The 27673-nt window shown below is 43.2% G+C and overlaps 1 protein-coding gene across 1 annotated transcript in view; it reads left to right on the top strand.

The window, feature by feature from the left end:
- The window catches only part of MTMR10 (myotubularin related protein 10), a 300662-nt gene that overhangs the window by 162957 nt on the left and 110032 nt on the right, over positions 1–27673 (top strand). Inside the window, exon 13 of the mRNA XM_069222394.1 lies at positions 471–640. Coding sequence (XP_069078495.1) covers positions 471–640 — 170 coding nt within the window. The remainder of the gene's footprint in view (positions 1–470; positions 641–27673) is intronic.

Below are 27673 nucleotides of genomic sequence, written 5' to 3'. Positions count from 1 at the left end.
TACTGAATTATGCCTTCTGATTTCAGCTGACCTACATGTCTTGCTTCCTATGAGACAGAGTGGGCAGATCAATTGCTGAATGAAATTTCTACATCTGAGTGAGACTAATTAGGGAGAGAACACTTAATTTACAGTGTTGCACAGTCCAAAAATCTGTTTGCAAGTTTAAGATAAATATTTGCTTTGGCTTTTCTAAATTGAGAATGAAAAGATCTAAGCAGAGACTAAAGTGTCGACCAATGTTTTCTTTCTGGTCTTATAAAGATTAGTTTCATGTTTTATTAGATTTTTTTTAACTCAAATACATTTGGTTTGTACTACTTTTTGCCACACTTAAAAGTGACATACTTTCTGTGCAGGAACATTTTTTGGACGTGCTTTATTAGAGAGAGAGAGAGAGAGAGACTGTCTTCTCACAAACTCATCCTCTGTTGATTTCAGGTATAATTTTTTTTTTTTTTATCCCACAGAGGAAGAAGGACGTGATCTAAGTTGTATTGTCGCCTCACTTATTCAAGTGATGTTGGATCCTTATTTCCGTACAATTATTGGATTTCAAAGTCTTATACAGAAAGAATGGGTCGTGGCGGGATATCCATTTCTAGATAGGAGTAACCACTTGAAGAGATCTGACAAAGAGGTAGGTGCCTTAATATGCATCAGACATCCCTAGAATGAATGAGACTCTGAACTTCTACAGACATCACTGTGGCACTGGATCTTTGATCGAGTGTAGTAGAGCAGAATTTGATCTTCTTATTCTTAACAGACCATTGCCATCACTCTCACTTTGTAGGCATTTAATGAGTTCATGAATACTCTGCAAAAAAATATTACATAAGGTTTGTTTCAGCATTGGGTTTGAGAGTGCAATAAACTTTACTATATTTGTGGCTTGATATTTAGAATTTAGGATGAGGTTGGCGAGCATTAAGGCTAAATGAACCATCTTTGTACAACAGCTGTTGAATAACAAATGGTTGTTAGGTGTTAAGGTATCAATCTCTAGAATAAAATGTCATCATTAGTGTGTCTTGATATCTTTCCTCCTACACTTTAAACAAATCCACTTTCTTCAGAAGAGTATTTCGGAACTTGCTGTATATGCCATTGCTTGCCCACTAGTCACCCCAGTTGGAAACTGCAGAGAGCAAGTCTTTTCTGCCCAACTTTTGTTGGGGTGAGATGGGTAAGATGGAGAGACACTGTGAATCGAGCGCTATGATGGTCCTTCTAGGCAAAAGTTGGTTGGTTTCGTTTTCAACTAAAACCCTTAAGCACACATGGATTAAACTGATTGATGCCTAATATTATATTTACAGGAAACTATACAGTCATTTTTTTTTTTGTGATTAGATCAGTCATGTTTCCTTTTTTCAAGTTATTTTATTGTCCACATTGTTAAAATTAAAAACCTATGACACTCGCAGAAAAACAATATACATCCATCATCATATGATTAGCCATACTATTTGTGTATATGAATGATAAATCTGAGATTTGGTATTCAAAGAACCTGCATTTTGAATAATTATTTAAGAAACTTGTGTAGTCCACAAAGTCTTCTGCAAACAGCATGCATAGTCCTCTTTGAAAATGTATATCTCAATACCACTGCATCAGAAAATAAAAAACATTTTTTTTTTTTTTTTGGCCTCTCAGACTGTATAAAGAAGGCTAACCACATGTTCTGCTCAACCCGTCCAGTGGCCTGGTTATTTGCCCCCTAACCTTTCAACCTGATGTAAGGACCCCAGAAAAAAAACATTGATCAAACCAGCAAGAAAATCCCAAAGCCCTTAGTGTATCTTGAAGCAAATGTAACAATTGAGCACCTTAGTAAAATGGGCAAAAGGAGACCTGGAATAATTTGGGTCAAGAATCCGATCACCTCACCCATATAAATGATGGTAGTATAACCCTCCACCACACATTCATTTCTAAAGAGTCAGTGTATCCAGGGGATATGATGCCCTGATGAACTTCTAACCATGAGCTGAACTTAGACATTCAACATGTGTTGTAGTAACCGTAATGAGTACACTACTTGTGTCCAAGAGTCAGCTCCACCGATCTCACCAAATATGTTGAGCCATCAATACATATGTTTGACCTAAGCTGCCTCGGAACTCTATGCCCCTTCACCTCTAGCGATATCTACAAAACATGGGCAGAAACTACTACTCAAGATTATGAGCACCAATACCACATACAACAAAGAAACCCTCTAGTTTGAATGACCCTTATAGATAGATTCCCACTGTTACTGCATCAGACATCATGTCTTTGCCAGGATACACCGGCTCATACCAATCTCTGATCCAAATTCTGGAGTACCAACACCCTACAGAAGTCTCGAACCATCTATATGGATCCAGCCTACTCAGAGCCTTCAAACTCATGATCTCTACCGCATAGTCAGTATGAAATTGCATAGTTCTTAAACCTCTCAGCTCACCTAACTTACTTCCAAATTCAAATCAACCTAAACTGTAACTCTCAAAAAGGAAACATACTCTATGAATCCACAAATTAATTAAAGATTCCAGTGTTCAAATATTGGGTTGTATAGAAACCTAGATCTCAAAAGAGGCTATTATTATTTAAGCAGTAGCCGACCCTTTGTAACGACACCAACAGAAACACCACAAAATGTCTCATTTAGTTTCCCCGAAAGGTACTATAGTAAGAGGTTTGAAAATAGCAGCAGAATTACTTTGAATAGTGTAGCCCATCCCATAACCACCACACTACCTTTCTACTTGGAAGAGAGACTGCACTGACAGAGAGCAGTGAAGATAGCCTCTTCACCCTTGACAGAAAGTATCAATCTGCAGTGCATTACACCAAATCCAGTTCTGCTGACTTTGAGATTTAAGTCTCTGTTACAACCCTTTGTTGTTGTGAATCTATGTTTGGATTATAGCATGGCAGATGTTCAGATTGCTAATATCGTGCCTAGATGAGAGCTTGTCATCAATTGTGGATTTTGATGCTATTCTTAACCAGGAATACAACCAGGGACTCTGATTCTAGTTTGAGAATCATTTGCGAGAAGATGGAGCCTTGGGAGAAGTCACTCAATACTCAGCTTGATTTAATTGGACAAATGTAGAAAAGATGTTATCACAGTAAGTGTGACCTGCACTGAAATCCTCATTACGTCGTCCTCCTCTTGTCTGTGTGTTGTTACAAAATGCCAATCAAGTTAAACAGCTTCTTCATTGTGGCAGTCCTCTTCGACATCTGGGGCAACCTCAAATTCATAAATGAAATTCAGGTTCTATCCTTACACCGAGAGACCTTAATGCACAAAATCTTTTTTTATTGGTGAACTCAGTATGCATGTAGAGAACATAAACAAAGTAACTGTCAAACATGTTTGACTTTCAGCAGTCCAGTACACATAAGGTCACACTTTCCACATAGGTTTCTCTAACAATCTGTCAAACATCCTGTATTACCCGTGCATTGCTTCCAGGTTTAAGATAGTCCCAGTTTGATACTTATACCATCTCAATGAGCAGCTCTACAGTAGTCACCAACTATGAGCCATTGGTCAGGTTAGGAAACTTCAATCACATTATAATCTCAGCACTAGATGTTCCCTCGCCCAGTGCCCTCCACACACATACAAAAAAATCCTGCAGGTTGTTCGGCAGACAGTTGTTGAGCAGTGCACTGGGGTAATGGAAAACCTTAGCTTGAAACAATGATCGCGAAGAGTGGTCTTCAAGTCTGTAAGACCATATGAAAAATATAACTTGGGATAATTTATGTTCGATGGCATCTGTCGCTGTAGATACGCATGTTCTGCAATAGCTCGCCATCTGGTGTTGGGCCGGAGTGTTACAAGTTGTTTTTCTTCGAAGAAGTCTTTCGAGTCACGGGACCGAGTGACTCCTCCTTTTGTCTCCATTGCGCATGGGCGTCGACTCCATCCTCGATTGTTTTTTTTCCGCCATCGGGTTCGGACGTGTTCCTGTCGCTCCGAGTTTCGGAACGGAAAAAATAGTTAATTTCGGAAGATTTTCGTCGGTATTGTTGCGTTCGGGATCGGCGTACTTAGATTCAACACCGCATCGAAGATCGAAGAGCTCCGGTGCCCTTCGGGGTAGTTTTTCGATCCTCCGTCGGGGCCTGGTCGGCCCGACCGCGTGCTGAGGAACGCCGATGGAACGGACCCCGTTCCGTTTCTGCCCCAAATGCCACAATAAATACCCCTACACAGACCAACACTTGGTCTGCAACCTGTGCCTGTCACCTGAGCACAGCGAAGACACCTGCGAGGCCTGTCGTGCGTTCCGGTCCCGAAAAACACTCCGAGACCGTCGAGCCAGAAGACTTCAAATGGCGTCCGCACCGACAGCCCAACGGGAGTTCGAGGAACAGGAAGAGGAAGGTACCTTCTCGATCCAAGACTCAGACTCCGAAGGATTCGACGATACACAAACCGTGAGTAAGACGTCGAAAACCACACAAAGAAACATTTACAAGGCCCAGGGGACGCCACTGCCACCAGGCCATGGCTCAACCCATAAAATCGGTGACCGACCGTCGGCACCGAAAAAGGCCCAAACAGTGCCGAGATCGTCCGACTCCGGTCGAGACACCGGCACGCAGCCTTCTCGGGACCGAGAAAGTGCTGGAGACAAGCCTCGACACCGAGATGCCGGTGTGGACACGGCTCGACGCCGAGACAGCGGCACCGAAACAGATCGACGCCGAGAGGTTTCGGCACCAAAAAGGAAAAAAGTCACCTCGGAGCCGAAAAAACACGCAGACACAGTTTCGACGCCGAAACAAACTGCAAGCGACCCAGCTTCAGGCTCTTATACAGAAGAGCACTCGCTAACCTCCCAAATGCAGAAGCATAGGTTTGAGGAAGAGCTACAAGCAACTGATGCGGACCATACGCAAAAGCGTATCTTCATTCAGCAGGGGACAGGAAAAATAAGCACCCTTCCCCCCATTAGGAGAAAGAGAAGGTTGGAGTTCCAGGCGGAACAAGTACCACAACCAAAAGTGGTGAAAAGAGTTACACCACCACCCTCTCCTCCGCCCGTGATTAACGTTTCACCAGCACAAACGCCATCACACTCCCCAGCTCACACCACCATGAGCCAGGGTGACCAAGACCAGGACGCATGGGACCTATACGACGCCCCAGTGTCAGATAACAGCCCAGAGGCATACCCTACAAAACCATCTCCACCAGAAGACAGCACCGCGTACTCTCAGGTGGTGGCTAGAGCAGCACAATTTCACAACGTAAGCCTCCACTCAGAACAGGTCGAGGATGATTTCCTGTTCAACACACTCTCCTCCACCCACAGCTCCTACCAAAGCCTGCCTATGCTCCCTGGTATGCTCCGGCACGCAAAAGACATATTTAAGGACCCGGTCAAAAGTAGGGCAATCACACCAAGGGTGGAAAAAAAGTATAAGCCGCCTCCTACAGACCCGGCTTTCATCACAACACAGCTGCCACCAGACTCTGTTGTTGTAGGAGCAGCTAGGAAAAGGGCCAACTCTCACACATCTGGAGATGCACCACCCCCAGATAAAGAAAGCCGCAAGTTTGATGCAGCTGGTAAAAGAGTCGCAGCACAAGCTGCAAACCAGTGGCGCATCGCGAACTCCCAGGCACTACTTGCGCGCTATGACAGAGCCCACTGGGACGAGATGCAACATCTCATTGAACATCTGCCCAAAGACTTCCAAAATAGGGCAAAACAAGTGGTTGAGGAGGGACAGGCCATCTCCAACAACCAGATCCGCTCCTCCATGGACGCTGCAGATACAGCTGCACGGACAATTAATACATCTGTAACTATCAGAAGGCATGCATGGCTCCGAACGTCTGGATTTAAACCAGAGATTCAACAAGCAGTTCTCAATATGCCTTTTAATGAAAAAGAACTGTTCGGTCCAGAAGTGGACACAGCGATTGAGAAACTCAAAAAAGATACGGACACTGCCAAAGCCATGGGCGCACTCTACTCCCCGCAGAGCAGAGGGAATTACAGCTCATTCCGTAAAACGCCCTTTCGAGGGGGGTTTCGGGGTCAAAGCACACAAGCCAGCACCTCACAAGCCACACCGTCCAGTTACCAAGGACAGTATAGAGGAGGTTTTCGGGGACAATATAGAGGAGGGCAATTCCCTAGAAATAGAGGAAGATTCCAAAGCCCCAAAACCCCTACTACTAAACAGTGACTCACATGTCACTCACCCCCTCCACACAACACCAGTGGGGGGACGAATAGGTCATTATTACAGAGCATGGGAGAAAATCACTACAGACACTTGGGTTCTAGCAATTATCCAACATGGTTACTGCATAGAATTTCTACAGTTCCCTCCAAACATACCACCAAAAGCACAAAATTTAACAACACACCATTCCAATCTCCTAGAGATAGAAGTGCAGGCACTATTGCAAAAGAATGCAATCGAATTAGTGCCAAACACACAAATAAACACAGGAGTTTACTCACTGTACTTTCTGATACCAAAGAAGGACAAAACACTGAGACCAATCCTAGACCTCAGAGTAGTCAACACTTTCATCAAATCAGACCACTTCCACATGGTCACACTACAAGAAGTATTGCCATTGCTAAAGCTGCACAACTACATGGCAACTTTAGACCTCAAGGATGCTTATTTCCATATACCAATTCACCCATCGCACAGGAAATACCTAAGGTTTGTATTCAAAGGAATACATTACCAATTCAAGGTACTGCCTTTCGGATTAACAACCGCACCAAGAGTCTTTACCAAATGTCTAGCGGTAGTCGCTGCACACATCAGAAGGCAGCAAATACATGTGTTCCCATATCTAGACGACTGGCTAATCAAGGCCCATTCGTTAATAGAGTGCTCAAATCACACAAATCATATCATACAAACCCTCTTCAAACTAGGGTTCACCGTCAATTTCACAAAATCCAAGATTCGGCCACGCAAGGTACAACAATACCTGGGAGCCATAATAGACACATCAAAAGGAGTAGCCACTCCAAGTCCACAAAGAATTCAAAATTTCAACACCATCATACAACGCATGTATCCAACACAAAAGATACAAGCAAAGATGGTATTACAACTCCTAGGCATGATGTCATCATGCATAGCCATTGTCCCAAACGCAAGACTGCACATGAGGCCCTTACAACAATGCCTAGCATCACAGTGGTCTCAAGCACAGGGTCACCTTCTAGATCTGGTGTTAATAGACCGCCAAACTTACCTCTCGCTTCTGTGGTGGAACAACATAAATTTAAACAAGGGGCGGCCTTTCCAAGACCCAGTGCCACAATACGTAATAACAACAGATGCTTCCATGACAGGGTGGGGAGCACACCTCGATCAACACAGCATACAAGGACAATGGAACGTACATCAAACAAAACTGCATATCAATCACCTAGAACTTCTTGCAGTTTTTCAAGCACTAAAAGCTTTCCAACCAATAATAGTTCACAAATACATTCTCGTCAAAACAGACAACATGACAACAATGTATTATCTAAACAAGCAGGGAGGGACGCACTCCACGCAGTTAAGCATGTTAGCACAAAAAATTTGGCATTGGGCAATTCACAACCAAATTCGCCTAATTGCACAGTTTATACCAGGGATACAAAATCAACTCGCAGACAATCTCTCTCGAGATCACCAACAGGTCCACGAATGGGAAATTCACCCCCAAATACTGAACACTTATTTCAAACTCTGGGGAACACCTCAGATAGACTTGTTTGCGACAAGGGAGAACGCAAAATGCCAAAACTTCGCATCCAGATACCCACACAAACAATCCCAAGGCAATGCCCTATGGATGAACTGGTCAGGGATATTTGCTTACGCTTTTCCTCCTCTCCCTCTCCTTCCTTACCTGGTAAACAAACTCAGTCAAAGCAAACTCAAACTCATATTGATAGCACCAACTTGGGCAAGGCAACCCTGGTACACAACGCTGCTAGACCTATCAGTGGTACCCTGCATCAAATTGCCCAACAGGCCAGATCTGTTGACACAGCACAACCAAAAGATCAGACACCCAGATCCAGCATCGCTAAATCTAGCAATCTGGCTCCTGAAATCCTAGAATTCGGGCACTTACAACTTACCCAAGAATGTATGGAAGTCATAAAACAAGCAAGAAGGCCATCCACCAGGCACTGCTATGCAAGTAAATGGAAGAGGTTTGTTTGCTACTGCCATATTAATCAAATACAACCATTACACACAACTCCAGAACATGTAGTGGGTTACTTGCTTCACTTACAAAAATCTAACCTAGCTTTCTCTTCCATTAAGATTCACCTTGCAGCAATATCTGCATACCTGCAGACTACCTATTCAACTTCCCTATATAAAATACCAGTCATTAAAGCATTCATGGAGGGCCTTAGGAGAATTATACCACCAAGAACACTACCTGTTCCTTCATGGAACCTAAATGTTGTCCTAACTAGACTTATGGGTCCACCTTTTGAACCCATGCACTCCTGCGACATACAGTTCCTAACCTGGAAGGTGGCATTTCTCATCGCCATTACTTCCCTGAGAAGAGTAAGCGAGATTCAGGCGTTTACTATACAGGAACCTTTTATACAACTACACAAAAATAAAGTCGTCCTAAGGACCAATCCTAAATTTTTGCCAAAGGTTATTTCACCGTTCCATCTAAATCAAACAGTGGAACTTCCGGTGTTCTTTCCACAGCCAGATACCGTAGCTGAAAGGGCACTACATACATTAGATGTCAAAAGAGCATTAATGTATTACATTGACAGAACAAAGAACATCAGAAAGACTAAACAACTCTTTATTGCATTTCAAAAACCTCATGCAGGAAACCCAATTTCAAAACAAGGTATAGCCAGATGGATAGTTAAATGCATCCAAATCTGCTACCTTAAAGCTAAACGACAGCTGCCCATTACACCAAGGGCACACTCAACCAGAAAGAAAGGTGCTACCATGGCCTTTCTAGGAAACATCCCAATGCAAGAAATATGTAAGGCAGCCACATGGTCTACGCCTCACACATTCACCAAGCACTACTGTGTAGACGTGTTATCCGCACAACAAGCCACAGTAGGTCAAGCTGTATTAAGGACATTATTTCAGACTACTTCCACTCCTACAGGCTGATCCACCGCTTTTGGGGAAATAACTGCTTACTAGTCTATTGCAGAACATGCGTATCTACAGCGACAGATGCCATCGAACTGAAAATGTCACTTACCCAGTGTACATCTGTTCGTGGCATCAGTCGCAGTAGATTCGCATGTGCCCACCCGCCTCCCCGGCAGCCTGTAGCAGTTTGGAAGTTACCTTCAATTATTTATATATGTATCATCTCAACCTTAAATAAGTGCATACTTAGTCACTCCATTGCATGGGCACTATTACTACAATTCAACTCCTACCTCACCCTCTGCGGGGAAAAACAATCGAGGATGGAGTCGACGCCCATGCGCAATGGAGACAAAAGGAGGAGTCACTCGGTCCCGTGACTCGAAAGACTTCTTCGAAGAAAAACAACTTGTAACACTCCGGCCCAACACCAGATGGCGAGCTATTGCAGAACATGCGAATCTACTGCGACTGATGCCACGAACAGATGTACACTGGGTAAGTGACATTTTCATACCTCACCAAAAGAATGGACGAGACCTGAACCAGTCAAAAGACATTGTCAATTTCTCTAAAAAACCCTGAATTAGATGTTCTTAATAACTTTCTGTGTTCCCATACAATAGTATGAAGACTTGTTGATGCTTTCAAAATTAAACATAAAACAAGTTCCCCCACAAACATCACAGTACCCTGCCATACTCTGTTTCTGGTGCCCTACTTTCAAGTTGCTGGAAGACCATTGTTACCGTTATATCTAACTCGCTACATGTGTTTATCTCTATGGAGTCCAGGGCAAGCCACCTGAAACAGGCAATCATCCCCCTATTTTTGAAAGAATATGCAACTGTATTTAACAATTATTGTTTCGACTATTGAACACTGAACAACTGCATCTGCCCTGGGTCTCCTCAACCCCTCAGGAACATGTGATATGTTGAAGCATTACATTCTGTTATCTAGACTTTAATTGAACCTTCTGCTTTGAGGGATCTTCTTTTTTATTGGATCAATAGAATCATCCTCCCTGACATTTTAATCTGGGGTGCCATAGTGTTTCATTTTTACACTCATATTTTCACTTGCAAAATATGCCTTTTCTCCCTGTCTTGAAGTACAACTTTTGTGCCCTGGCACATTATACGCATACATACCCCACTTGATTCCACAGGTCAAACAAGTTAGATAAAGTACAAGTGCTAGATCCTTTGATAAAAACAAAGTAATCACCCTTTGGTTGGCCAGAAAAACAATCATGATGTGCATGGTTTAAATACCAATAGTGGTACATAACAGTACCTCATGAAACAAACGTGGGGGCCATAGTAAGGCGAGAGATGTTTGTAACAGGACAAGGTGCATACAAACATGTATGCTGGGGAGACTTGAACTATATTGAATCCATAACATGAAGTGTTGGAACACTTTATACTATGACAATGGGCTATGTAAAAATGTATAAATACAACAATATAGCCCTCCTTTATTACGCACAGCACTAAATAAACTAATTCTTGTACCCCACACAATATGCATATGAATAACCACCCTAAGTTGCATGTTGGATAAAGAGCAAATGCTACAACAAAACCTTTTTTCCTTTTTAAAACAGGTTAGTAAACCTTCTGCTGACCACGGATAGTCTGTTGTGCACATGATTCAATGTATAAATGTAATGCTTAGCTGGTCCTCCTAAAATCAACATGCATACAGTAGAAGGTCATTACATTTTTGGGGCAGCTCAAAGTACATATAAGGGACCAATCAGCAAATAGGTTATAGCCGGGTCTCCTCACGTTGGCTAAACCAGCTGCATATTAGGACAGACTTATGCTATAGCGGAAGGCCAAATCGTTTCTTGGTCACTCCCAGTACTAGTAGAAATCTGCTCAAGCAGAAGCCTATCAATCTGTTCGTATATGGAATCAAGATTTGAAGAGCAGGTAAGTAATGCTGAAACCCATATTCTGGCAACAGCCATTTTGCTCTAGCACAAGAGTACAGTGGACTGCAAAATAGAACATGTTCTAAGGTTTCCACCCAATCCATACATATAGAACACAGTTGTTTACCGTTTACATCAGCACTCACCTTAAACTATAAGTGTAACTATTCACTAGTTTGGTCATACTAAGATCTGCTGTGATGTCCAGATCCGGAATGTGGGAAGTCCCTAGATGCCCAGTAGTGTTGGATATTCAGGGGACCTTTTCTAAAGTTTTTAGTATCCAGTTCTATTTTGCTTTGTCCCTACAGGGGTTTTACTCTTTTCAAAGGTTTCTCTGAGCTTCTTCTGCTCACATGCTTCTGTGAAAGGGCTGCATATTGTGTTGGCAACTAAGGACATTTGTGCATATTTATAATTTTGGGACTCTGTGCCTCAAAGATGCCTTGTGGGAAAGTTTGTGCTCAAAATATCAAGCCTGGTTTGGGTATATTGTGAAGCCAGTATTAAATGTTTTAGTCTTCATTGGTTCATTTGGAAAAGTTATGTGGAATGCTGTAAGAAAATGGGTAATTTTATGTGAAGGATGAGTCCTTCAAAAGTTATAAGTCCACAACTTTCTCTTTACTGTGAGCAAAGTACCCATTGTAGCATTTGACTCTCAGGCTAGTGAAGTAGAGCAGTCCAAGTCCTATTCAGGGGAGGTGGTGTGGGTTAGTACCAGCATCTTCACTGGTACTCAACAGTGCACAACAAATCTTTGTTCAGTTAGTGTTTTTCCTATAAAAACAAAAAATACTTTTTACTTTAGGGGATCTCCATTGGTAATCATAAGCAGTGAATAGCCCTATCCGTCTGCTGGCTTTCAGAGCATTTCTTTTAAATACATCTTATTTTGTGTTCCATTTTCGCCTTACTCCAGGAAGGCCGAATCCTTGGATGTGTCGTATTTGTGCAGGCTATAAAAGAGGCTTATTAGCCAGTTCCATTGTGATACTTTTGAAAAGGCCAAAGAAATATTAAAGAATAGAAAAGCTACGAAAAATAGATGAGCTATTCCTAAAAACCTAATTCACAACCTTTTTTTAAAGGAAATTGAGTTGAACTAAATAGGATGGAACTATGTAGGCTGCATTTTTGTGAACACAGAAACTGATATTGCCCACATAAGGGCACACAGTCCATCTTGCTCAGCAGGTGGTGTTTACCTCCGTTCTTTTTTTCTGGCTGCTGATGACAGAATCTTGGAGCGCTCTGCTTGGCTTTATGGGTTTTTTCCCTCAGAAATATCTTCATATGTGGTTCAGAACAGTTTCACTTCACCTTTTTACATACATAGTGTATTCCTGTAACTATGACCGAACATATTCACTTTTTTGTTGTTGCAGAAAATGCTATTTTTGTTTGCAAAGTACCCTGATTGAGGGAGAAAAAAGGCAATATCAGATCCCTGTGAGTGTGTATACTTTACTTCCCTGACAGTAATATCCCAGACAGTTGCCATCACTCCGCAACCTTTCATAGGGACACCCTGAAGGACAGAGAGAATATTCACCTGCATGATAAGAAGCTGCACTAACAGCATAAACACTATCTGAAGGAAAGGGTCAGCCTTCTACCAGTGCTTTTCCACCACTGTGAGGACTCCATAAGTGGGAGATCCAAAAATAGACATCACCTTGAAAAATGGCTAAGCTCTTGTCCACTGTAAAGTGTGTTGAGGTGAGGTACAGAGCCAGCTTGTTCACTTTCAAAGACTGAGTTAACGTTGGAGAGTAGATTTCACTCAACATCAAGAGATACACTAGTTACTATTTTCTCATTTGGAAATCTGCACATTGGGTAAGAAAGGTGAAGAAGAATGCCCTCTACATCAGACTCTAAATACTCTTGTGCATGTTCTAGACCGTCCTCTCCTGTCACCATGCCAGATTCTCCATGTCCTGTTGCTCAGTCTTCACCTCCACAAAACACAGTTTCTCCAGCTTCTCTGCCTTGTCCTCCTGCTACTCCACTGACTAATCCTCTGTTAGTGACTTTGCGGTCTTAATCTCCAGCAAGACCAGCTGTTGCACCAAGGAGATCCACCTCTCCTCTGGTTTTATCCTGATTTCATCAGAGATCAGGATCAAGACGTTGTTTCAGATGGATACACTACCTTGTCTAGACATTCTTCTAGGCATAGACATTGGCCTAGAACACATTCAAACTTGTCTGCATTTTCAGCTTTCTCTGACACTAGAAGGTTTTTGCCTCCCTTGACTGACTCTATTCCAGCAAGAATATCCCCGGTTGAAATGAACGCCTTTCAGGAGGTGCTCATCCCGGGAGCTAAAAAAGTGAATAGTCCTCAGTCAGCTGCTACATTGATAGTTATAGATTTTTAGACACCTTACCAGCGTTCATCCTCCAGGCCAGTTCTTCTATTAATTCCAGGCCTGTTAGAGCCGGTGAGGGACTTATTTGTTTTACCTGTCTCAGCTAAAACTGCACCATCCAGGCTCTTAAAAAGTGCAGGCTTCCTGATAAGGATCCTTTTTTTCTTCATTAAGTTCCTCCTTATGATTCTGTTATGCAAAAAAAAAAGTTTTATGCCACTGCTTCCTCGTCCATAAACCTGATTCTGTTGTGTGAAAGATGTCTGGTACAGTAACCATCATCATGGAGTCAGCAATGCTACTGGCCTTCACTGCAGATGCAACTGATCTTTGTGTAACTCACTTCAGCAATCTATCAACCATCTTCTGAGAAACTGTGGTGAAGACTTCATTGAAATTTTGAAAGAGGACATGATGGTGTCCAATCAAGTTATCCGTGCAGCTGCGGACTCATCTCTGTTGGTGAACCAGGGATTACTGTCATGGTTTCGCCTTAAGGAGATATTCTAGACTAAGACTAACTGCCCTCAAACCAGAATCTCAACTACAGGTCCTAAATTTACCTTTCTCTGTCACAACTTTACTTGGAAGTCCTATTGATGACAAAACGGCCTGTATAAAAGTCAAAATTGAGACCTTAAGAGCTGTTGAGCTGGAGAAAAAAAAAAGAGCAAACAAATCAATCATGCAGACCATTCGATTAGTAATACTACCCTCAGTGGGTTCATCCCCTAAGTGACCTCAGAGTCAGCAAATCAGGCGGCCCTTTTAACAATCAGAGGCTCCAACCTAGAGGTAGAGGGGGGTTAACCAGTTGGCTGCAGCAGTTAAACCTTCTACAGGAACAAAACATTGAGTCTACTTTCCCATCTTCCATTTACCACTCTGATGGGGGTAGCATTTCCAACTACATGGAAGAGTGGATTTTCATCACTAAAGACACGTGGGTGCTGAATATTGTTCAGACTGGCTACTGTCTTAGATGCACTCCTCCACCACCAGCTGCACCATACAACATCTTAATCAAAAAGTGAATGTACTTGCGCAGAAGCAGCTTTGAAGGTTTAACCTCTTTCCTGGAAAGAAATGGAAATTTATTCCTGTTATTTTTTGGTGAAATATAAAGGCTTGAAGAACAAATTCAGATCCACTGTGGGCTGAAACGTGCAAACGAATGAAAACTGATGAGAAATTCAGGATACTAGCATTACATCAACTTTACCTGCAGATCTATCATGGGTATTGTCTGTACTCCATAATTGTTCAAGATGCATGCTTCCATATACCAGTAGCCACGAAGCACTGCAGGTTCCTGAGATTCGAGGTCTGCTGCAAACATTAGGAGTACAGAGTCCTTCCATTTGGCCTCAGTTCTACTCTAAGGACACTTTCGAAGTGCATAGCTTTCGTCACAGCCCATCTCAGGAGCTACAAGATCTTCGTCTATCCATATCTAGATGACTGGCTGATTAAGGCGACAATACCTCAGCAAGTTGTCAACCTTTCCAGATGATGGACGCTACTCTCAGTCACTTAGGGTTGCATGTCAATCACTATATAGGAGTAATTCTGGTTACGTTAAAAGCATAAGTGTTTTCTTCAGAGGAGAGACTTTTGTGTGTACATCTGAAATGCCATCATCTTTTCAAAGCCAAAGCGAGGCTTGTTTCCAGTCTACTGGCTTCAGGGCATCGTGCACTTTTGTGGTTCTTAATACTGTCCTCCAAATGACACTTTTACAGGAATGTCTTAGACCAATAGAGCCATCCTTGCATAAATGGAAGAACAAATCATGATTTCATTCAAGGCAATGCATTCTCTCAAGTGGTGGTGTCATCCAGATAACCTCCTCAATGGAGTGGGTTTTCATCTGCAGGTTCCACCTCCTATAAATAGGGACCCATGCCTCACTCAGAGGTTGGGGTGCACATATGCATTCTCTTCAAATTCAAAGAACATGGCCCTCAAAAGAAATGGCATACCATATTAGTCAGCTGGAGCTTAGGGCTGTGCTCCTGGCTCTAAAGGCTTTCCTACCCTCTTTCAGGACAGACTCCTTGTTAAGACGGACAACACAACAACGATATACTAGCTTAACAAGCATGGAGTCCAGATCTTTTTTGCTGGAAGCCCTGACCGCCTAATTTATCAATAGGTAGAGACTTGAGGTTCACTGTAGCCCATTTTCTGGGGTCTAGAACATTCAAGCGGACTCCCTAAGCAGATCAATTCATACTAACAACAAGTGGGTACTCTGCGTTGTAATCGTTCATGACTAGGGTTTTCCCCAATTGGATCTCTTTGACCGGCAGAGAACAAAAAAGGAGTTTCTATCAGGTCTTGCTTATTTCTCTGTGCTTTTCACCTGATACCCCTAAATCCAGAAGTAATCATCCAGTTGCTTTATTTGAGAACCACAATGATTTAAAATGCATCAGACCGACCTTGTTGGTGATGGTTCACAGACCTTCTTTACATGTCAAAACAAACACATGAAAGGTCTGTGCTAACTGGACCTTCTGCATACGTTCTGGGGGATGATGAAACATCCCTAGCCCAACTTTCTTGGTTTTGGCTGTCTGGCTCCTGAACCCATCCATTATAACAGAAACTGAACATCTCAAAGAGCTTCCCGTTTCTTCATAACTTTGATTTGACCACCTGCCAAGAAAAAGCCTTGCTACTATATCTGCTTAATTTGACTAGATTTTGTTTACAGTTCTCATCATTAAAGTTCATTTGGCAGCTGTTCCTGCCTATAAAGAAATGTCCTCCACAATCCCATTTTCAAGATTCCAGTGGTTAAGGGCTTTCTAGAAGACTTTGAAATGGTTTTTCACCCAGTATACAGACCATTTCCTTCCTGGGAGGTTACCTTAGCAGCATTCTTTCAGAGCCCTCGGAACCCTGCAACTCCAGCAGAAAAATCTCTCCATACATTAGATGAGAGAGGAGTTTTACAGTTCTATTAGACACACCAAAAGAAATCTTTAAGTCTGGACAATTGTTCTTTTTCCAGATGAATAGTTTCTTGCATTTTGATATGCTATTAGAAAACAAATAAATCCTTAACTGATAAACCAACAGCCCACTCTACCAGAGACAAATCTGCTACAGCTGCCTTAATGAGAAACAGTCTCATAACTGAGATCAGCAAAGCAGCCATCTGGAGGTCTGTTAATACTTTGAGGCACAATTACCTCGATTCACATGAGATACCCAAGTAGTGCCGGCCTCCTTGAGAACTCTTTGGCTAATTGTTGAATTGATTTATCTTTCTTCCCTTCCACTGTATTTTTAGGGATGGTCTTGCTTTTCTCTTCAGTGCTTATGTTTATTAATGGAGATCCCCTCAAGTAAAAGGAAATGTTTCCTAAATGTAATCCTAGTTCATCTTCAAGGGAATCTTCTTTGAAATCACAAATAACCTTCCATCCTTCCCAGAGGACAGGAAAAAGATAGTTAATATACTCTCTGTATTGGAGTCCTATGACTCATCTGTTTAAAAAAAAAAAAAAAAATCGTGGCAGTGGTGTGATACTAAAGGGCTGTTAACCCTTAGAGGTTCAATGTCAGTTTTCATGTTACATAAATGCTGCTTAAATGGCTTATTTGCCTTTTTTCCTCCACCGCCATTCTCTTAAAAAAAAAATAAAATAAAATTGCGAATGAGGTTTTAGGAAATGTTATTGATTTTATTCAATATAGCCTGTATTTTAAGCTGCAAAAATATTTAATGTCACATGTAAAGATGTAGCCCTCCTCACGTGAGGCAAAAATGGAACACAAAAGAGGATATGTTTAGAATTATTCCAGGATCCTGCATGTGGACGGGTCTATAGTTTTACTAGAGATTCCCCTGAAGGAGAACGGGTAAGAAACCTTATCCATATTGTACACACACTAAATACTGTGAATTAATTACAAATAAACAATCAAGTCGACAGAAATATCTTTAGTATTACCCTCAGAATAGTTCAAACCCCCATCAAGCTCTGAACAATATAACCACAATACCCCTACCTATACTAAACACCATATAAGGGTATGTCATTATCAAAGACAAGCCTGCTGGCTTTCAGGACGCCACCACATTGATATAAGAAAAGACATGTTCTAATCAACCAATGCATGCCATTAATATCCTTTTCACTATCATCATTATTACTGTCAATAAATCATTTTGACATTAATTTGGTGTGTGCATGACTCTTTTCTTCTATTTTTACCATGCTGCCAGTGCAGCTTTAGTACCATCCAGCGGGTGGGGCCCTGCACTATAGAGCCTATGTGCAAAAGTGCAGGCTCCTAGAATGCTAGAAACAACACTACGCGTTTCCCAGGGACGTGTGTAACTCCAGGGTGACTAGGGGCCACTTTTAGAAAACGATTTCTGGGGTCCTGCTGCATTCCCTACACACCCCAAAACAGCATTTAAAAACATTGGGGGTGCCCTTGCTGACTCTTGAGGCATCACAAAAAAGCCAAAATGCAGATTATTCTTTGTATTACGTGGCCTCACTTTTTTTTTTCTTTTCTTTTTTTGCAACAGGTACACATTTTGTTAGGAGCTGCTGGGGGAACCTCATACCTCTGCAGTCCTTGCCGGCACCTCATTGCAGCATAAGCAAGCTTCATCTTTGCTGCTTCTGCAGCAGCACCGGGACATTCCTCCCACTCATGTGTAGGGGGCTGGATGAGGGGCACCTGCACACTCCCATACCCCAGACAAGGGTACGGGGAGCGGGAGGAGTGCCCAGCTTGGCTGGTTGTTTGGTCCCTGGGAACTGGGACCTCCTGGAGACCAAAGCTAAATGCGCAATCGAGCACCTACTTTTTGCATTGGCCTTAGATTGTTGGGGTCCTAGAAGCAAGAGTGGCTCTGGGAGAGTGACCCTTGCATGATGGCTGTTTCTTTCCACACCCCCTGCGATTTCCGAGGAGAAAACATGCTAGTACAACGGGCCCCTGTCTGTGGTCAGTAGCAAGCCACTGCTACGCATTACAGTGAGCTCAAGACTTGACACTTTTTTCTGCCCACTACATAACTGGATGAAAACAAAATTAAACTGGTCGTGCATTTGAGCTTATTGGGTAACGAAGTCTGCACCTGAGCCTAAATCATGCCTCTGCCACATACCTCTGCCACCTAACCTCTGCCACTATGCTAAATAGTGTCCGGTTAGGTGAAAACCACTTAGAGGACAGAGGGATGTAGCTAGTATGAGGAAGTGGTCATCACCCTATATTCAGAATCGAATTGTGTAATATTATGTTCGATGGCATCTGTCGCTGTAGATACGCATGTTTTGCAATAGCTCGCCATCTGGTGTTGGGCCGGAGTGTTACAAGTTGTTTTTCTTCGAAGAAGTCTTTCGAGTCACGGGACTGAGTGACTCCTCCTTTTGTGTCCATTGCGCATGGGCGTCGACTCTATCCTCGATTGTTTTTTTTCCGCCATCGGGTTCGGACGTGTTCCTGTCGCTCCGAGTTTCGGAACGGAAAGATAGCTAAATTCGGAAGATTTTCGTCGGTATTGTTGCGTTCGGGATCGGCGTAGTTAGATTCAACACCGCATCGAAGAGCTCCGGTGCCCTTTGGGGTAGTTTTTCGATCCCCCGTCGGGGCCTGGTCGGCCCGACCGCCTGCTGAAGAACGCCGATGGAACGGACCCCGTTCCGTTTCTGTCCCAAATGCCACAACAAGTACCCCTATACAGACCAACACTTGGTCTGTAACCTGTGCCTGTCACCTGAGCACAGTGAAGACACCTGCGAGGCCTGTCGTGCGTTCCGGTCCCGAAAAACACTCCGAGACCGTCGAGCCAGAAGACTTCAAATGGCGTCCGCGCCGACAGCCCACCGAGAGTTCGAGGAACAAGAAGAGGAAGGTACCTTCTCGATCCACGAATCGGACTCCGAGGAATTCGATGACCCACAAACCGTGAGTAAGACGTCTCAAACAACACATAAGAAGATTGACAAGGCCCAGGGGACGCCACTGCCACCAGGCCATGGCTCGACCCATAAATTCGGTGACCGACCGTCGGCACCGAAAAAGGCCCAAACAGTGCTGAGACAGTCCGACTCCGGTCGAGACACCGGTACGCAGCCTTCTCGGGACCGAGAAAGTGCTGGAGACAAGCATCGACACCGAGATAGCGGTGTAGACACGGCTCGACGCCGAGACAGCGGCACCGACGAAGATCGACGCCGAGAGGTTTCGGCCCCGAAAAAAGAAAAGTCAGCTCGGAGCCGAAAAAAGATGCAGACAGGGTTTTGGTGCCAAAACAACCTGCAACCGACCCAGTTTCAGGCTCTTATACAGAGGAGCATTCACTAACCTCCCAAATGCGAAAGCATAGGTTCGAGGAAGAGCTGCAATCTACCGATGTAGACCATACGCAAAAGCGTATCTTCATACAGGAGGGAACAGGGAAAATAAGCACCCTTCCCCCTATTAGAAGAAAGAGAAGACTGGAGTTCCAAACTGAACAAACACCACAAACAAAGGTGGTGAAAAAGGTTACTCCACCACCCTCTCCTCCACCTGTAATTCACGTCTCACCAGCACAAACTCCATCACATTCCCCAGCTCACACCACCATGAGCCAGGGTGACCAGGATCAGGACGCATGGGACCTATACGACGCCCCAGTGTCAGATAACAGCCCGGAGGCATACCCTACGAAGCCATCTCCACCAGAAGACAGCACTGCGTATTCTCAAGTGGTGGCTAGAGCAGCACAATTTCACAATGTAAGCCTCCACTCAGAACAGGTCGAGGATGACTTTTTATTCAACACCCTCTCCTCCACCCACAGCTCCTACCAAAGCCTGCCTATGCTCCCTGGTATGCTCCGGCACGCAAAAGAAATTTTTAAGGAGCCGGTCAAAAGTAGGGCAATCACACCAAGAGTGGAAAAAAAGTATAAGGCGCCCCCTACAGACCCTGTTTTCATCACTGCACAGCTGCTACCAGATTCCGTCGTTGTAGGAGCAGCTAGGAAAAGGGCCAACTCCCACACATCTGGGGATGCACCACCCCCGGATAAGGAAAGCCGCAAGTTCGATGCAGCTGGAAAGAGAGTCGCAGCACAGGCTGCAAACCAGTGGCGCATCGCCAACTCTCAAGCACTACTTGCGCGCTATGACAGAGCCCATTGGGATGAGATGCAACACCTCATTGAACATCTACCCAAAGACCTACAAAAAAGGGCAAAGCAAGTGGTTGAGGAAGGTCAAAACATTTCAAACAACCAGATACGCTCCTCCATGGACGCAGCAGACACAGCTGCAAGGACAATTAATACATCCGTGACCATCAGAAGGCATGCATGGCTACGAACGTCTGGGTTTAAACCAGAGATACAGCAGGCAGTTCTCAATATGCCTTTCAATGAAAAAGAACTGTTCGGTCCAGAAGTGGACACAGCGATAGAAAAACTTAAAAAGGACACGGACACTGCTAAAGCAATGGGCGCACTCTACTCCCCGCAGAGCAGAGGAAACTACGGCACCTTCCGCAAGACACCCTTTAGAGGGGGGTTTCGGGGTCAGGCCACACAAGCCAGCACCTCACAGGCAACACCGTCCAGTTACCAGGGACAGTACAGGCGAGGCTTTCGGGGCCAATACAGAGGAGGGCGATTCCCTAGGAATAGGGGAAAATTTCAAAGCCCCAAAACCCCTGCAACTAAGCAGTGACTCACATGTCACTCATCCCCTCCACACAACACCAGTGGGGGGAAGAAGAGGTCATTATTACAAAGCATGGCAGGAAATCACTACAGACACTTGGGTTCTAGCAATTATCCAACATGGTTATTGCATAGAATTTCTACAATTCCCTCCAAACATACCACCAAGAGCACAAAATTTATCACAACATCATTCCGAGCTCCTGGAGACAGAAGTTCAAGCACTATTGCAAAAGAATGCAATCGAATTAGTACCAAACACACAAATAAACACAGGAGTTTATTCACTGTACTTCTTAATACCAAAGAAGGACAAGACGCTAAGACCAATCCTAGACCTCAGGATAGTAAACACATACATCAAATCAGACCACTTTCACATGGTCACACTACAAGAAGTGCTACCATTGCTCAAACTACACGACTACATGACAACCTTAGACCTCAAAGACGCGTATTTCCATATACCATATACCAATACATCCATCGCACAGGAAATACATTACCAATTCAAAGTATTGCCTTTCGGTTATACAACAGCACCAAGAGTCTTTACAAAATGTCTAGCAGTAGTCGCTGCACACATCAGAAGGCAGCAAATACATGTATTCCCGTATCTAGACGACTGGCTAATCAAGACCCATTCGTTATCAAAGTGCTCACACCACACAAATCAAATCATACAAACCCTCTACAAACTGGGGTTCACCGTCAACTTCGCAAAATCAAACATCCTGCCGTGCAAAGTACAACAGTACCTAGGAGCCATAATAAACACAACAAAAGGAGTAGCCACTCCAAGTCCACAAAGAATTCAAAACTTCAACAACATCATACAACGCATGTATCCAACACAAAAGATACAAGCAAAGATGATATTACAACTCCTAGGCATGATGTCTTCATGCATAGCCATTGTCCCGAACGCAAGACTGCACATGAGGCCCTTACAACAGTGCCTAGCATCACAATGGTCACAAGCACAGGGTCACCTTCTAGATCTGGTGTTAATAGACCGCCAAACTTACCTCTCGCTTCTATGGTGGGACAATATAAATTTAAACAAAGGGCGGCCTTTCCAAGACCCAGTGCCACAATACGTAATAACAACAGATGCTTCCATGACAGGGTGGGGAGCACACCTCGATCAACACAGCATACAAGGACAATGGAACGTACATCAAACAAAACTGCATATAAATCACCTAGAACTGCTAGCAGTTTTTCAAGCACTAAAGGCTTTCCAACCAATAATAGTTCACAAATACATTCTCGTCAAAACAGACAACATGACAACATTGTATTATCTAAACAAGCAAGGGGGGACACACTCAACGCAGTTGAGCCGGTTGGCACAAAAGATATGGCATTGGGCAATTCACAACCAAATTCGCCTAATAGCACAGTTTATCCCAGGGATTCAGAATCAACTTGCAGACAATCTCTCTCGAGATCACCAACAGGTCCACGAATGGGAAATTCACCCCCAAACTCTGAACACTTACTTCAAGATCTGGGGAACACCTCAGATAGACTTGTTTGCGACAAAAGAGAACGCAAAATGCCAAAACTTCGCATCCAGATACCCACACAGGCAGTCCCAGGGCAATGCCCTATGGATGAACTGGTCAGGGATATTTGCCTACGCTTTTCCTCCTCTCCCTCTCCTTCCTTATCTGGTAAACAAACTCAGTCAAAACAAACTCAAACTCATATTAATAGCACCAACTTGGGAAAGGCAACCCTGGTACACAACGCTGCTAGACCTATCAGTAGTACCACACATCAAACTGCCCAACAGACCGGATCTGTTAACTCAACACAACCAACAGATCAGGCAACCAGATCCAGCATCGCTGAATCTAGCAATCTGGCTCCTGAAATCCTAGAATTCGGACACTTACAACTTACACAAGAGTGTATGGAAGTCATAAAGCAAGCCAGAAGGCCATCCACCAGGCACTGCTATGCAAGTAAATGGAAGAGGTTTGTTTGCTACTGCCATATTAATCAAATCCAACCATTACACGCAACTCCAAAAGATGTAGTGGGTTACTTGCTTCACTTACAAAAATCTAACCTAGCTTTCTCTTCCATTAAAATACACCTTGCAGCAATATCTGCATACCTGCAGACTACCTATTCAACTTTCCTTTATAGGATACCAGTCATTAAAGCATTCATGGAGGGCCTTAAAAGAATTATTTCACCAAGAACACCACCTGTTCCTTCATGGAACCTAAATGTTGTCCTAACTAGACTTATGGGTCCACCTTTTGAACCCATGCACTCCTGCGAAATACAGTTCCTAACCTGGAAGGTTGCATTCCTCATCGCCATTACTTCCCTAAGAAGAGTAAGCGAGATTCAGGCGTTTACAATACAAGAACCTTTTATACAACTACACAAGAATAAGGTCGTCCTAAGGACTAATCCTAAATTTTTACCAAAGGTTATTTCACCGTTCCATCTAAATCAAACAGTGGAACTTCCAGTGTTCTTCCCACAGCCAGATTCCGTAGCTGAGAGGGCACTACATACATTAGATGTCAAAAGAGCATTAATGTATTACATTGACAGAACTAAAAACATCAGAAAGACTAAACAACTATTTATTGCATTCCAAAAACCTCATGCAGGAAACCCAATATCAAAACAAGGTATAGCCAGATGGATAGTTAAATGCATCCAAATCTGCTACCTTAAAGCTAAACGACAGCTGCCCATTACACCAAGGGCACACTCAACCAGAAAGAAAGGTGCTACCATGGCCTTTCTAGGAAACATCCCAATGCAAGAAATATGTAAGGCAGCCACATGGTCTACGCCTCACACATTCACCAAGCACTACTGTGTAGACATGTTATCCGCACAACAAGCCACAGTAGGGCAAGCCGTATTAAGAACATTGTTTCAGACTACTTCCACTCCTACAGGCTGAGCCACCGCTTTTGGGGAGATAACTGCTTACTAGTCTATGCAAAACATGCGTATCTACAGCGACAGATGCCATCGAACTGAAAATGTCACTTACCCAGTGTACATCTGTTCGTGGCATCAGTCGCTGTAGATTCGCATGTGCCCACCCGCCTCCCCGGGAGCCTGTAGCAGTTCGGAAGTTACCTTCAACTATTTGTATATATATCATTTCAACCTTATATAGGTACATACTTAGTCACTCCATTGCATGGGCACTATTACTACAATACAACTCCTACCTCACCCTCTGTGGGGAAAAACAATCGAGGATAGAGTCGACGCCCATGCGCAATGGACACAAAAGGAGGAGTCACTCGGTCCCGTGACTCGAAAGACTTCTTCGAAGAAAAACAACTTGTAACACTCCGGCCCAACACCAGATGGCGAGCTATTGCAAAACATGCGAATCTACAGCGACTGATGCCACGAACAGATGTACACTGGGTAAGTGACATTTTCATTATTGCTGTGTGATTAAAAATAGTTTCGTTTTCAAAAAGAGAAGTACTGGGGTGGCCATTAAATTATGATGTCTGTTGGTTGATTTTTGAGTTCTGAGATTATGTCCCCCACAAAAGCTCCCTGAGAAGGCTGCAAATGCTCTCCCTCCCTAACTTTAGAGTTTGTTGCATTTTGGATTATGCTCTTGCAGAGGTATTACTAGGACGTGCCCCTGGACAGTGGCAAATGACTTCCATGTTTTGGGCCCAGTTACCTATGAGCCCTTTTGACCCTTAAAGAGGCCCTGACAGTGTTAAAGCCTAAATACAGATCTTTTGTCACGTGGAAACTCAGATTACTTTATTAGGCAAGGGTTTTGGTGTTCTCTTCCCCCACCCCCAGCTCTCAGATCTGGGAAGTAGAAGATTTGCACTTTGAGAATCTTTGTTAACCCTCTTAAGATGGGTTGTGTATTGCTTTGCCAACAAAAGCTGTTCTACATATTTGTAATATTCAGCCTATGCTTGATGGTTACCTTGTAGGAATGCTTACTCTTAACCAGTAGGCCTGAGTTAGTGTTGGGGACAAACTAATGATAAACTTTATAGGCCTGGCCGGTTTATTAGGCAAAGTTATTTCAGCAGCTATACATCTGATTTTGTTTGTAATACAATGTAATACCAAAGGCCATAAGCTTGACTTGGTGAGAAAAAGATGTGCTACAGCCATTAGGCCCTTACTGGTGCTATTACAGTACATTAAAGGCTGTAGACAGGTTTTTGTTACATCTCATCTCAGCATTCGCTGTAATAGACAAGGGTTTGGGTGTTGATTAGCTCTTCTGAAAACACAAGCTTTCCACTGTTGGAATGCTTGTGGGCCCTTGTGAGAATGGTTGTATATTTTGTCAAGTGTAAGTAATTTTGTGCATATATATATATTATAACTAAATGCTTGGTAAATGCCTTGTGTGGAAAGTATATGTTCAAGCCATCAATTCTGAGTTGGTTATGTTTTGAAGCCAATTTTAAAGGCTTTACATCTGATTGGTTCATTGGGAAAAACTATGTCAAGTGCTGTAAGTCTGAAAAGTTACAAAAAAAGGCGGCAGTCCTGACCTCATTAATTGTGAAAAGCATATGTTAAGTCCTTTAATTGATACTTTGTGTTTCCTTTGAAATGGCTCAGTGTTGATACAGGAAATCATCCAGTTTGTGAATGCTGAACCAGGACCCTTAATAATGCCTCATCTACCTACTTGTACACACTGCCCATGAACCCTCGGTAGCTGGGCAAGCACCTAACTAATGGCCCTCTTTCTTGTCTTACATTCCCTCTTCTACGCATATGCAGCATGAACGTGGCATTTCACACATACGTGCACACCTCAGTCATTTAAATTGTCCTACTGAATGACTTGTATTTCAAGGAATGATTATGTCTGCGTCCGCAGTAGGCCTGTCTGTGTTCATCCAGTAAGCACTTTGGAGTGCTGTAGTTGGGGCGGTACACCTGGTCTTGTCGCTTACAGTGTGCCTCGTGATTCTAGTATTTCTAGTGCCTCTCCATTATATGAAATGTCAAGGTCGGCTGCAGGCTTCCAAGGCGAGCACATATTCAGCGTTCTTTAAACTTGTCTGGAGCTGCAATAGATGAATGACCCTGGTGAGATCGTGGAGGAAGGGCCGTCTGACACTAAAAGCGTATAGGACTGCTCTCCGCTGTAATCTACTCTCTGTGACAGCTGTAGCCATTTCCTTGCAGACTACCGTGCTCAGTTTTTACTTGCTGACATCTTTAAAACAAGAAAGGATGGAGCTCTCCAGTTCTGTGGGGGGCCTGCGGCTGTATTCTTAATCTCCTTGCTGCCTGGAAATTGTCCAGTTCAGCCTGCATTGGTTGCCATTAGGTTATTCTCCTGCTAAATTCTGTTGTAAAAAGGAACGGACGAGAACGCCATTGCTAACTAGAATATGAATAGTGGCAATCGATTTTTACCTCGGGTTTGATGGGTAAACCCGTAATTATTATTTTTTCATTGTTGCATATGCTTTGTAAATGTCGGAATGATTTATTGAAAAGTAGCCATTTTCAGGCCAGTATCCACTTTGTTGAGACCGGACATAATTTACTGAAATGATAGATTTCCCCTCTAATAGACCGACTATCACAAACTATTTTTTAGTTTTGACCGGGTGTATTTTATATGTATTTTGTACAGGATGCATATATGAAGCTGTTTCATTTTACTCGTAGGTTTGTGTGCCCAAGCTGGGTTTGTTGTTTTATTTCTTCCTTGTAGCTAGTTACATACAGAATAGTGACGTATTCAAAATCCAAGTATAATTTAGTGAACACTCATCCATCTGCTCAGCGCCTATGTTTATTTGCTGCTGAAACTCTGAATCATCTCCTCCTTATGGTTTCTGTGTAAGCCTTACTTAATCATAAGATGGTAAACATGCTATTGGAGCACCAGCGCAAATAGATGCCCTTGACAGGCGTAGCATGACCAGAGTTTAGATGCATTTGTAAAATTCACAATCCTTGTGTATCGGCATTTCAAGGAGCCCACATTTCTCCAGCTCCAGAATCTGTTTGTTAAACACATTATGGCAATTGCCAATAGTAAACAATGTCTCTACAAGAGCACCAGGCACAGATTAAAAAAGGCCACCTGCATCAAGAATATATTTATAGGAGGGCTGTCTTAGGAGTAAGGTTCACAGTGCATCCCAAGACCTCAGGATGAATCCTGACCAGTCCATCTCCAGAAGGCCTGTTCAGCTCTACAACTCCAAAGTGTGTGGAAGAAATCCCCCTCTTTAGTCTTAAAGACATGAAGTTGTAATCAAGTCCTCAAACCACAAACTATGCGAATAGTTTAATTGTGTTAACTGTAGGTGAGCCAAGACTGCAATCTGTCGAGGAGCCACTAGGTCTAATACCTTTTTTCATCCCAAAATTCACACTATGATGCAGTTCTCAATCTAGGAAAGAAAGCCTGTGTATTATTTACTATAGATCTTTTGTTTTTCTTTTACTTGCTTAGCACCTGTGGGCGCATTTTTCATT

Source organism: Pleurodeles waltl, chromosome 3_1, assembly GCF_031143425.1.
Source record: "Pleurodeles waltl isolate 20211129_DDA chromosome 3_1, aPleWal1.hap1.20221129, whole genome shotgun sequence".
Taxonomy (NCBI): domain Eukaryota; kingdom Metazoa; phylum Chordata; class Amphibia; order Caudata; family Salamandridae; genus Pleurodeles; species Pleurodeles waltl.
Note: the sequence above shows the minus strand (reverse complement) of the source record. Positions and strands in the feature narration are given on the sequence as shown.